The sequence below is a fragment of the Apodemus sylvaticus genome, chromosome 15, assembly GCF_947179515.1.
Source record: "Apodemus sylvaticus chromosome 15, mApoSyl1.1, whole genome shotgun sequence".
Classification (NCBI taxonomy): domain Eukaryota; kingdom Metazoa; phylum Chordata; class Mammalia; order Rodentia; family Muridae; genus Apodemus; species Apodemus sylvaticus.
In genome coordinates, this window is record NC_067486.1 from 66,318,646 (window position 1) to 66,332,496 (window position 13,851).

General features: G+C 45.3%; 1 protein-coding gene across 4 annotated transcripts in view; it reads left to right on the top strand.

The window, feature by feature from the left end:
- Positions 1-13,851, top strand: part of Kalrn (kalirin RhoGEF kinase) — a 431,561-nt gene that overhangs the window by 369,811 nt on the left and 47,899 nt on the right. For all 4 annotated transcript variants that reach the window (XM_052158466.1, XM_052158467.1, XM_052158468.1 and 1 more), the window contains exons 21-24: positions 452-574; positions 7,493-7,675; positions 8,808-8,926; positions 13,452-13,518. In XM_052158466.1, coding sequence (XP_052014426.1) covers positions 452-574; positions 7,493-7,675; positions 8,808-8,926; positions 13,452-13,518 — 492 coding nt within the window. The remainder of the gene's footprint in view (positions 1-451; positions 575-7,492; positions 7,676-8,807; positions 8,927-13,451; positions 13,519-13,851) is intronic.

Genomic DNA, 13,851 nt, shown 5'->3' on the forward strand with positions numbered 1-13,851 from the left:
TGCCTCACTGCTGATGAGTGTGCAGAGAGCCACACTAGCAGGCAGGTTAAGCCAGGGGTGTGGAGGTGACAGGATAAGGGAGATCAGGTTCCCCCTTGTCCATAATTTAGATTTTCTAGTCCTGGGTTTGACACTGGTATTCACTGGGTCTGACCTATAATAACCCCCAGTGTATATACAGCTACTCAACTAGCCCCAGTGTATACATACTGAGTCTGATATATGATAGCCTACAGTCTACTGCTTTGGGGTGAGCTGTCCCAACTCAGAGGAGAGCCTCTATAAATTTAAAAAAAAAATCAAAACCAGAAAACCAAATCTCCCTCAGAGCAACACAGCTACCACCCTGTCCCGTTTCCTGGGTCCCATACATAAGCCTTCGTCCCAGTGTGGCATGTTTTGCCACTGAGAGCTGCCTTCTGGGCACTGGAGGTGGTGTTTCCTCCCACAGGCACTAGACTGGATCCAAGAAACAGGAGAATATTACCTCTCAACACATACCTCCACTGGAGAGACCACGGAGGAGACTCAGGAGCTGCTGAAAGAGTATGGAGAATTCAGGGTGCCTGCCAAGGTAGGAAGTGTCCCAGCCCCCTCCCTGGGTCCTCCTGGGGCTCCCCTCAGTGGGAAACCTTACATTATGGAATCAAGAGCGGGCTCTGTGTGCAGAACTATGTACTCCGAGTGGCACAAGGAAAGCCTGTGTGGGATTGTTCCCTTTGGAACTTAAGTTCTTCCCAAATTACATCTCCAAACAGGACATCCAGTTGCTAATACAACTCATTGTCATGCCCCAGATTCTGGGGTCTCCTTTCCCAGAGCTGATAAGGGGAAAGGTCACACTCTTGTGAAACTATGCATACATTATAGACATCTTCCAGAAGTAGCCAGCCTTTTGACATGTGACATGGCAAATGCAATGGGATACGTGCATGTCTCTCTAGGGATGCATGTGACCTGGGTACTGAAGGTTAGTCATGCCTAAAGACATACCTAAATTCTACATATAGCTATATATTCTTGAAATTGGGATGTCCTGGGAAGTATACCTCAAGGGATGGAACAGAAACTCAGGAACTGATGAAAACTTGGGATGCCTGCCAAATAGCACCCACCATCCTCTCGGCACCCTGCTCTGGCCGCCTTCATGTAAGGGAAGCAGAAGGCACTGTCCTCAGAACTATGTGTTGGGAAACCACTAAGGACAGGCTCCTAAAGCAGGTGACTTTCCAGTTTTCAGACCATTTGTCCCCAGAAGTACAAGTACCCAGGTTAGGTCTCTAACAAGCAAACTGTACACGCCTTCACAAGCTCGTTACACTGAGGTAGCAGGAATGCTGTAATGGGGGAAGGAGCTGATTTTTTAAATCAGTTTTCACAGCCAGCATTTGATGTAAGGACCCTTGTTTTGAATGAGAAGTTAATATGTAGTAGACCTCTCTTTGTAGTGCTCTGTGTATCTGCCTGATTTCTGTGGGACCCCTTACACACACACACAGAAGATGCTCTTCTCAGGGTGAAAGCTATATGTTTGATGGTCAAAGAGAACACACTAATTCTGTCTTCTGCAGAGACCCTTCTTTCTAGTTTTGCTTTCCAGTCCAGTGCCACCTCTTCTGTGGTTTCTTCTCCTTGCTGAATACCTTGGGGTCCTCCCCTCCCCCACCCACACCCTCCCCTTGCTGTGCTTAGCCCTTATCTGTATAGCTTTCTGGGAGCTGGCACAAGTCCTGCTTTCTCCAGGAGTCTCTGTGCAGGGCTATCTCCTATGTTAGCCTGAATATCTCAAGGAGTCTCTGTGCAGGGACATCTCCTACAGTATCCCTGAAGACAAGAACCACTTTAATTTACCTGGTGTTCCCCAGGCACAGCTAATGTATGGAAGGGAGGTCGCAAACATACATGAACATTAGGAATGTTGGATAGTTTTCAGAACTATGACACTCAAGTCTATGTTAATATGGCTTTTCTAGCTTGGCTCTCTGTTTCCTGTCTTCTGCCCAGCTGAGCTATATCTGTTAGTAGTTTCTGTGTTCCCTTATAGCATGATCTCCATCTCAGAGCCATTGGTGTCAGAATATGTACTGGATATTCCTCAACTCCGATAAGGAGCCTCTGACTGAAGCCTCCAGCCCCACCTCAGCCCAACTCCCAACTTCCCAGAGACAAACTTAACCAGTCAGCTCTGGCTTTTAGTCTTTATAACCAGTGAGGTGAACTTGCTGTGGAGAGCAAACTGACCTTGAGTGACAGAGGAAATACGATGGCCCTCACAATCTCGTAGTGCAGTAGAATTATACCCTGCTTCAAAATCAAGATCAAGGTGAAAAAACACTGAATATAGCAAGGCAATTTTATATCAAAACACTCAAATATAAGAAGAAAGATGAGACAGATTTGGCGAATATAAGAACACACAATTGCACATTGTAGTGTGCCTATAAGGCAATCTAGTTAGAAGAATACAAATGATACTTTTTGTTGTTTTAAAAATTATAGGGGAAAAGCACTTGATGATGGGGAAGCTGAACTTCTCAGCATCTAAGAGAATTCTGTTTTTTCTAAAAACAATGTGGTTTTTAGATTTTTTTTTTCTTTTTTGGTACATTCAGGAGCTCATATAATCATTGCCACAGCTGAGTTCCAGAAAGCCCACGTGCATTAGGAGTAATTCCCCCCTCCCTTCTCTCCCTCCTCTCCTCAGGCCTATGCCCACGCTGTACACTTCACTTCAACAGAATCATTTGATGTGGAATCCTCCATGTCTGGCTTCTTTCCCTTAGTGTAACGTTCTCTGTATCGCCTCTGCCTTAATGTGTCAGCGTGTCATCTCTTTTGATGACCAAATTTATTTCATTATGCAGATCTAGCTCTATCATCTAGCCGATGGATGTTTACTTCCTGTTTATCACATGACTGATGGTTGGTTTGGAGGTTGTATGAATAATGTTGTCATTAACACTGCGTACAAGTCTTGTGTGTGCATGTTCTTTCCGTCCTCTTGGGTGTGCACATGGGTGTGCAATGGCTGGGTCATCCTGTGCCTCTCTGTTTAATTTTGAGGATCTTCCGCTTCTGAAGTAGCTCTTACCTGCAGTGTCTGCAGCTTCCAGCGTCCCCATATACTTCATAGCACTAAGCTCCTGTCTGTCTGAAGGAACTTGAAAGAGGGGAAGTTCCACTGTGTAATCAACACTGCTCAAACCTCAGCGCTTCCGTGGCCCTCCTGTCTCTACCTCCCAAGGGTTCCAGGGTGTCCCGACTAGTTACCTTGCCTAGGGGGTCCCGACTAGTCACCTTGCCTAGGGTGTCCTGACTAGTCACCTTGCCTAGGGGGTCCCGACTAGTCACCTTGCCTAGGGTGTCCTGACTAGTCACCTTGCCTAGGGGGTCCCGACTAGTCACCTTGCCTAGGGTGTCCCGACTAGTTACCTTGCCTAGGGGTCCTGGCTAGTTACCTTGCCTAGGGTGTGTCCTGACTAGTCACCTTGCCTAGGGGTCCTGACTAGTCACCTTGCCTAGGGGGTCCCGACTAGTCACCTTGCCTAGGGGGTCCCGACTAGTCACCTTGCCTAGGGTGTCCCGACTAGTTACCTTGCCTGCCTTTCCTCTGTGTTTTGTCTTCTACTCTACAACCCACCCACCCCCACATGACCCCTGTCTTTGTAGTTTAGATCTCCAGAGAAAAACCCTCAGCTGAGTCACTGTGCTGCCGGGTCTCTCTGTAAACAGACATTTCTTAAAGCCAAGACACCTAAGAAGCGATTGCCCACACTGAGAGGCTGTCCTTGTAGGACAAGCTTTGGCCTCTGATCTCATCAGCTGCAGGAAGGAACATGACAGGTCACATGGTTTCATATTGTTTTCTGGGGTTGGAGGGCGGGGGTGGCACGGCCATAGTTAGTGCCCCATTGGGCTGACTGGTCTAGCACTGCTCACCTGGCAGTGAGCTAAAGCTAAAGACAGAGCTACAACACCAGATGGAGCTAGCCAGTGAGGATGGACAGATGAGTAGGGTGGACGGTTGAGCTCTCAGGCCCACTGAAGAGGACACATAAGTAACTGTTCCAGACACATGCTGAAATAGAGGCCTGTGCGTTGGACTGTGGGAGTATACCCACCCGTCTGCAGGGAGGACTACCTGCCTGAGGGTAGGAGGCATAGGTGCCATCCCCACACGTATGGGGATGACATTGAGCACGGCTGTGGCTCAGCAGTGGAGAACCTCAGAGACGGGCTCCTGCGCAGACAGGCAGGGCCAGGTGGGGGAGAGCTTGACCACACTGTTTGCTGACTGTTCACTCCCAGATTCTGTGAGGACATAGAGAAATCTCAGTCATAACCTCAGTCACAGACTTTCTCCTCATTGATCCCAGTCAGCTTGGTTGCCTTCTGATCCAGGTTCCTCTAGCGGATTAGCCACTGCCTGGCTGAGGACAAGTCACCTGATCAGGAGCTGGAAATAGTGACTTCCAAGACTTTTATATGGAAAGGGGTTCTAGATTATTAAACAAAAATTAAGCACTTTTAAGAAAGTAACAAATTCTTTAAAATGTCCCTCAGGAAAAAATTAAAAACCCTGAGAGAAATGACATGCAAGTCTTTGGGATCCCAGGTCTCTTGTCTTAATCAGTCCCTGGCATGTTTACTGTTGCTGTTTTGTGACGGAGGGATATTCCTCCAAGCCTCACACCCACCTCTTCTATTCAACCCCAAGCCCTTCTAGCCCTTGACTCTAGCCCTAGCCAGCCCACCATGCTGAAAGAGGAGAGACTGACTGTGTTGTGCCCTGGCCGACACCAGTGAGAGCATTCTGCTCCCGCTCCAGCATTACTCTCTTAGGAAGGACAGGGATGAGCCTGGAACGGGGTGCACCGGGTAGTCAGAGCTGGCAGAGGCTAGAATGGTGGGCCAAAGAGAGGCCCTGCTGTCTTCTTGTAATACATCAGTTGTTTGCTTAGATTCTTAGAAGAAGTTTGGACCACTAATTCTTCAGGGTAAACTCCATTTGTTAGCAAGAAAATGGATTGCATGTAGCTCAGGGACTGAGGAATAGCTTTGATCTTTGGCAAAGCTTGCTAAGGAGACTGTCACCCTTGTGATGTTCTGTGAGCTCATCTTTCTCTTTCTGTGGTAAGGATCCCACATTCTGGGTGTCTTGAGGCTGCTATCAATACATCTTGAAGTAACATCGATGTGTTGGGGAATTTTACACGGCTGATATTAATTCTTATGGATGTGATAATGACAGGGTTCTGATGTGTTCTACACAGAGGGACTCGATTGAGGGGGGAGGTCCAGTTACAAGTAGCAAGCTGCTACAGCTGCAGAAGGAAAACTGCCCTCTTGATCCCCTGGTATTCCGTAAGGATGCTGATGGCGTGCCTGCCCCATATAATGGCCAAAGGGCTTTTGCTGTGGCTTGGCAGCTTTGTTCCTACCATCCATGGAATGATATCTGTGCATCCCACAAAGCTGAGCTGCATGGTCATCAGCTTTCTTGACAGTCTGAGTAATTTTGTGACACTGGCTAAAATCTTCCACTTTTCAGTCTTGGACTTCCTCTGATGCTGGAACTTTCTGGAACACACAGAAGCTGGGGAGTATCTATCAGAACCAGGTCTCTCTCTCTCTCTCTCTCTCTCTCTCTCTCTCTCTCTCTCTCTCTCTCTCTCTCTCTCTCGCTTTTTTCACTTTAGGGTCACCCTTCTCAGAAGTGACTGTGACACCAGGTTTCCTTTCCATGGTGTCTGGCTTATCAACTTTTTCAGTCTACATCTTGCAAGATGGGAAAGATCTGCTGTCTTTGGAACTGTGCCCCTCCTTTGTTCCTTATAGCATATTATTTAAATGCTATTTCCTTTTCCTTAAGATTTCCCAGGTATTTCTGATAGATTTTAGTTTGAAAATCCACACTTCTGTACTGAAAGGTGAGCAGGCGTTCGCTGTCCTCGTTCTTGCCCTACCGCGTCTTACCCAGCAGGCCTTGCGTTACCACCTCTTACCCAGCAGGCCTTGCGTGCCTTCCCGTTCAGCTCTGCCTTCATCTCCTCCACTGTAAAACCCTCTGCTGTAACACACTTCTCACATTGACATTCAATTACATGATGCCCCGAGCCGTCAACTCTTTTGTATGAAAATCTTGTCCCCTCTGGAGATTTTAGATAGGGGAAAATGAATATTTTTTTTTATTTCTCCTTTTGTTTATCCCTGAAGCCCAACCCACAGCTCTCTACAGAGAACTGAAGACAGGAAATCCTGAACATGAAATTAATCCAACACTCGTCAGACTTGTGACAGGTTAGCCCTGTAATATCTCCCTCGAACAGGCGGCAGAAAGACAAAAAAAAAAAAAAAAAAAATCTCAGTAAAGCAGATAGGAGTCTGCTAGTCAGATTCATCAGATCCTAGGCAGTACAAGCTTACAGATGTTGCGTGCCTGCCTTGGGTACAGAGAGGGGCAGGAACCAGGAAAGAGGGTCAGAGGCAAGCACTGCTGTCATTATCAATGGTGTGAATTTGGACCAGCTCTAAAAGCTCAACCTCCTCGAGCTTTTGTATCTGGCTCCCAGAGACTCTTCCCCTCTCACCCCTGTATGCTTCTTAAAGAGGTTTGAAAACTCACTTGAGTCTCATATATGATGACAGCATGTCCTATAAGTTAATAAATGGCTATGTTAATATGACATCTCACATCAATAGCAATGGCTAACATCAATAGCAATGGCTAACATTTCTGACTTAACTAGTTGTGTGAATTTTTTGCATGTTCTGCAGACATGAACAAATGCCTCTCACCTAGTTAAGGTACCATGACAGACCAAAGAAACATTTCCACTCACTAGGAACTTACAGGGGTTACTTACAGGAGCATGGGAAAATTACAAACCACTGTATCACTGAAGGAAATATCACTGCTTCCCCCCCCCCCCCCCCCCCGCCGCCGCAACTGCTAGCTGCTTATGTATCTTTTGGAATTGGCATGGCCTTGTGAAAACTTCCCCCCTAATAACCTTTAACTGTCTATAAATCCTTAGGAAGATTAGGCCTCAGAAGTCCCCCCTCTCCTCCATGATGGAAAGTCAGTAGGCCCAATTTTACACAGCTCTCCTTTAGGTGATCAGAGCTGCTGACAGTTCAAGAGGGTTGTGGCCATATCACATCTGGAAGAGAGTGTTCTACAGCAGTTTCTTACACTGGCTCTAGTAAGCACCTACTGTGTACCAGGCGTGTTCTAAACAGTAGGCATTGTTAGCCCATTAATGTTCTCAATAGCTTCATGAAGCAGGTGCTATTATTCCTATTTTGTGGGTAAAGAAACTGACAACACAGGAGATTTTAATCATTTGTTCTAGGCCACCCAGAAGGTAAGTAACAAAGTTGCTGTACAAACCAACATCTGCTGGGAAGGACCCTGCAGAGTGGAGGGGGCTTGGGGCGAAGGGCCTGAGGATAATGTGACCCAGTAATGGTAAGCCTTCTCTTGGGGCAGCAAACAAAGGAGAAGGTGAAGCTTCTGATCCAGCTAGCAGACAGCTTTGTGGAAAAGGGCCACATCCATGCCACGGAGATACGGAAATGGGTGACCACCGTGGACAAGCACTACAGAGATTTCTCCCTGAGGATGGGGAAGTACCGATACTCCCTGGAGAAAGCCCTGGGAGTCAACACGGAGGTATGTACGAGGTGCTGTCCACTGGAACTGCCTCCCTTCTCCCCCCCCCCCCTCAGAGTCACTGGCTGCATCGCCATTGAGGGAGCATGTTCCCAAGGCAGTCCTCAGAGCTGCAGAGCCCATGAACCTTGTACATATTTAACAGGCTTGGGGGCCTTATCGATTCATTCATCTCCCGCCTCCTCCCCCTCCTCTCCCCTCCCCCGCTGTGATTGATGTTCTATGTACTATACAGAATTGGCTGGCCAGAGCGAGGCCTATGACTATGAAGCAGAGGGGATTCCCCCCTTTCTGTTTAGTTAACTGTTGAGTAAACCCTTTCTTTTGGTCTCCTCAGTACTAGCGTCTAACCAATTATGTTAATGAGCCAATGATTAGAGTCCCTCACATGTATATGAATAGTTTTCAGGAATAAGGGGCACAGTGTGTATAAAGGCTGCTTGACCTTTCAACTAAAAGAAGGTACTAAGTTCTATGAAGCAAAGGAAGACCGGCTTTTAATCTCTTTTTTATAATAGAGGTCGGTAGCCTATGAATTAAAAGCTAAATCCAGCCTGGCATTTAATCCTAGGATTTCCCACTCATGTCTTTAAACACGCCCACACTCCAAAGCAGAGCAGCCTCAAGTAAAGTGGTCAAACCACTGAACCTTAAGGCTTATGTCTCCCCCAGCTAGGCTTTCTTCTGTGGCTTCCTTCACACGTAACACCATCGAGCAGGGATGAGCAGTTACAAGGCAGTCACCGATCAGGAATTCTGTTTCTGTTTCCATGGGAAACTGCCTATTTAAATAAAGACAGTTTATTTTCTCCTGACGAATGAGATATTTTGGGGCTTTTCCTGTATTTCTGATTCCCATTTATTTTATGCTGAAGACCCAATTCTTAGCTGATTCATGTTTAGATTTAATCAAGGCCAAATGCCTGGAAAACAGATACATGTCTGTAGCTACAGCTAATAGCACTAAATATTTGGCCAGAACATTCTACAGCTTTTTTTACTTGAAAGTCAGAATTACCCTATGGAGAGACCTTGTGGGTAGGACCTTGAAGGATCACCCATCTTGTCACCCACTTCCATTAGGTTGTTTTACCGCTTCCCCGAGGTGACCTCTGTGACAATTCTCATGCAGGATAACAAGGACCTAGAGCTGGACATCATCCCAGCAAGCCTTTCAGATCGGGAGGTCAAGCTCCGGGACGCTAACCACGAGGTCAATGAAGAGAAACGGAAGTCAGCTCGGAAGAAAGAGTATGTGTGGGGGGGGCGGGGAGGTGCTTTCACTGCAGCTAGCAGGCTCTTCCTCAATTCTCCCTGCTACCCATCCCTTGTGATGGCTTGATGAGTCATCTGGTCTACCTGCAGGTGTTGTGGTGGACATTGAGATAGGCTCACTGGGGACCTCTCAGCCTCTCTGTTCTCTACAGCATACATGTAGCAGGGACATCCTAGGGTATCCCTACCCCCTCAGACCATCAAATATTACTCCACAGTGTCAGAACTCAGCAGTAGCCAGATCAAACCACTCCATGTAACAGAAATCAGACCTAGGGCAGCTAAGCAACATTCCCAAACGCCACAGTCAGCATATAATAAATAGATCAGAACCCTGACTCGGCATCTGGCATCACATACACCGTGTGTTTCTGTTACTTTGCTCACTAGCTCCAAATTTCAAATAGCTTTGTGCTGCCCTCTGAATAAAGACTGGACTCCTCAGCATTTGGCCCCACCTAAGTCGGCCTCATTTCAGAGTTCTTCCCTGTTCAAGCAGCACTTGGGACCGATTACTGTCCCTGACTCCCCCAGCAGCAAGAACATTAGGTGCAGTTGCTCATGCAGTGTTCCTGGCCCAGACCCTTCCATTCTTGGTTCGATTCTTTCCTTCTCTCTTCTTCTTCTTTCTGGTGTGTGTAGTTTCATTTGTTCCCTGCTTTCAACCATATTGATTCTTTAAAATCTAGTTTATACCATATGCCTCCACAAATCCTCACCTACATCCTCTGATGCCATTTGTCCATGCCTTTCTGAATATCTATATATTTTTTACTTGTTCTGTGGTCATGTCTCACTAACCAGATTATAAACTATTTGGTGATAAGGAGTATTTTATACTCTCTTGTATGAACTGTGGTTCCCAAAGTAACAGGAATTCCACAGATGGCTAAGAGAGATTTATGGAATATTATTGGATATGGAAACTAAAACCTTAGGTAAGGGACAAGAATATATCCAAAATTACATAACAAATAAACCTCACAGATGAATACAGTGACACATACTTATCATGTCAGCACTCAAGAGGTTAAGACAGGAAGACTGTCAGGTCAAGGCCAGTCTAAGCTATATGTGATGAAGCTCTGTCTGAAAAGGGGGGATTAAGAAAGGAGAGAGGGAGGGAAAAGGGATAAAGGAAGGACAGAAGGGAGGAAGAATGGAAGGAAGAAGGAAAGAAGGAAAAACAGCTGATAGCATCAGTTTCTTTTTTGTTTGTTTGTTTTTTGTCTTTATTTTTTTAGCATCAGTTTCAATTCTTACTTGAATTTTAGGGATGTGCTTGGTCCAGAAGAAAATAAGATGCTGCATGAAAGATTCCAAAATCTCCCTTCCCCCATGCCCAGATCTAGTTCAGATATTTGTATTTCAATCTCTGCCTAGAGAATAATATTTTAAATAGAAAGGAAGATGTATCTTGAAACTGGCCTGAGAGAGAGTTATAGATGTCAGAGGTAAAGTTGCTAAGTTTACTCCTATGTCTCAGTTGGCCCACATGGAGATGAGGCAGCTAACAGAGATGCTAAGATTCAAACATTATGGCAGAATCTGAAGTTGCCTGAGATTTTGATAAACTGAATCCTATTTTTCTCAGAATAAGAATGGTTAGAGCCAAAATCCACTTAGAGAGCTGCGACCAATTCACAATTAGATTCCTGCTCTGTTCTCCAAGTTCAGCCAGCCCTCTATATTCCTGAGTCTCACATCCTCCCATTTAACCATCCCTGGATTATAAATATTCAGGGAAATTTATGCCTGTACAGAGCATCACAAACTACCGTGTCTCATCATTATTTTCCAGACAGTATAATGCAGTCACTATTTGCATAGCACTTACATTGTCTTGGGTATTATAAGTAATCTAGAGGTTATGTAAACTGTATGGGGATGTGTAAAAGTTATATGTAGATACTATGCCATTTTATAGGAGGAACTTGTGCAGCTGCAGTTTGGGGTATCCACGGGGATCCTAGAACCAATCCACTGAGGCTACACTCTCTCTCAGTGAATCTTGACTGCACCTAGGTACGACACGTTGCTCTTTTGTTGGTTGCTTAGGAGGTGGTTGACTCATGTCGCACATTAATCAAGAGTTATAGGACCTTGAATATGGGAAGAATGAGCTATGACCACCTTACGATGTCTTGATATTTTACTTTCTTTAAACTTGAGTTATAAAAATCACACATGCAAAGATCATGGAAGGAGCTTTATAAAAAAATATTATATTTTGAGTAATGCTAGAAAAAATCAGTGTGTCTGGGATTAAGAAGTTAATCTTATCAAAATGGAAAAGAGATCATGGCTGTCTTAAGTCTGAAGAAACGAATGCTGCTCTATGAAGCACGGTCTTCTGTGTAGGGTTGTATTGATTTGTAGAGCTGTGTGACACAGTACTGCAGCTGGGTAACTTCAACAACAGAAATGTGTATGTCCTGGAAGCTAGAGATCTAAAACCAAGGAATCCAAAGGCTCTGTGCCTTCTGAGGTTAGAGTGGGAAAGATCTGCTCTGGGCCTCTCCCCTCATTTGTTAGTGGAACATTCACATTCATGTGACATTCTTCCTGATTATCTGTGCCTTGTATGCAAACCTCCCCTCTATAAGGACACTGGCCATTTTTGATTGAGACCTATCCCACTCTGTACCGTGATGACTATTGCCAAATAAAGTGAAGATCTGAGGAATGGGGGAATGGGATTTGAATATATTAATTCTGTAGGACATAATTCAGACTACAGCAGAGAAGCAAGCAAAAGGGCTGTATTTGGCCAACCCTCCTGGCTCCTTTTTTGTATAGGAAAGGGGAAAACCATCAAACAGCAGGTAGTGGAAAGAATGGAGGAGAGCTTTATAAAGATGGCTAACATAAAGGAAGCAGATGGGAGAGAAAGAACAAGAGGAAGAAAGGAAACCCAAGGCAACTGCCAAAGACGGCTATGTTCCTTCAGATCTTCCCTAGTTTCTTAGGCTTTCTAGTTTAAGGCTTAATCTCTGAGTATTGCCCAGAATCCTGTGCACCAGGCTGTTTCTCACTGGATCTTACTTAATCCTTGCAACAGTCCTGGGTGGTCAGCTGTGTTATAGATAAGAAGTCCTGCAGCCTGGGGAAGCAGGTCTTACTTCTAGTGACTGACAGATTCATAATGCAGTTCCTAGTTGTCTAACTGCAATATTCACACACTTTCCCGCTCTGCCAACAGAGGAAGAATAAGAAGAGAGTGTCTAGCTGACTTCTGCAAAAGTGCAGTCTTTATATCAATCCTTTAACTTTAGTAGAAGGCCACTATCAAAACGAAACATTGCTTTAAGGAAATACCCAGCAAAATAAAGGTCTTGGAAAAGATACTGCTCAAATATTATTTCTGGTCATGTTTTCAAAAGGACACACCTTGAGGACATTATTTCTTAAATTTTTCATGTGATAGAACACCTGGAAACAGGAATTCTCGGCATGAACTATATGTGGAACTGACACTGAGAATGTAAGATAAGTGTGTAAATGTATAGGCTGTATTAATTAGATTGTCATATGCTGGTTAACAAGCACTAGTTCTAATAAAAAGCATGTGGAGGAAAGGTAAATAGATGGACAAAAAGGAAGTCATGCATGCTCAGATCCCTTGTGTTATTTAGGAGCCTAAAGAAGTTATTCTTTTCTTAAAGTTACAGAGCATAAACTTCTGTTTGCAGGAGCCTGAAGAGCATCAGTCACTTAACATTGTTAACTATGTAGCACATGCTAATTTTGTGTGCACAGGTTTGTTATGCGAAAAGATCTCATTGGAGATACAGCCTAAATACTGAAAAGGGTCAACCAAGGTCAGAGATCAGCAAACTGTGGCCCACAAGTTAAACTGGGCTCATCCTGTTTCATGTAGTCTATAATCTAAAAATGAGTATTATATACTAATTGGTTGAAGAAATCCAACAGAGACTATATAAAACTTTTAGTACTCTAGTTTAATTGGAACATATTTGCACTTACCTCTGTGCTGCCTCTCAGGTTACAGCAGCTGTGGTGAGTGGTTATGCCAGAGACAGAACAGCCCATAAATACAACCCGAGTCTTTACAGAAAACTGTAAAGCCCTGAGCTCAAGTCATCTCTGCCTGACTTGGAGCCTGTTTAATTTGAGTTCCAAACAATATCAGTGTAAGTCTGTAAACTACCAAGCAAATACGGTTCTAAGAGTTGTAAGAGAGATGCAGAAAACTGCCATTCAGACCGTGTAGCTGCTGAGCTAGAGTGCGAGCGGCCACATGTCTTGTGCACACACGTCTGTGTGAATATACAGTTGACAGCCCAGGCATATCAGCACAGTCGTGTAGCCATGAGCGGGAAAGCACAAGAATGTGGAACTGGCTGAGCACAGACGTGGAGAAGGGACGGAGAGCAAATGAGCAGAGGGAGCGGGGGGGGGGGGGGGGGGAGGAGGAGGTAAAGTTGGAGAGGAGGCGATGGACCCATAGGCAACTGAATGCCCATCTGGTTCCTCCTAGATTCATTATGGCTGAACTGCTCCAGACCGAGAAGGCTTATGTAAGGGACTTGCACGAGTGCTTGGAGGTAAGTGTCGCAGTGGTCTTTGCAGCCCCATCGCAGAAGTGGCACTTGGCCCTTGTCAACCCCTTGCAAGCAACTCAGTGCCATTGCTCTTCTGCTTGAGACTAAAAGGGCAGTCGGGGAGGTCTTCCAGAGTCCAGCACAACGGCACGGGAGTTTGAAAGGCTTTTGTAAAGAAGGTGTACACTTCTCTCAAGCTGGAGCTAGACCTAGACTAAAAGAAAGAGAGGAGGGAAGGAGGGAGGGAGGAGGGAAGGAAGAAGGGAGGGAGGAAGGAAAGGAAGGAAGAGGAAAAAGAAAAAGAAAACAAAAAGGAAAAGGAAAAAGAAAAAGGTA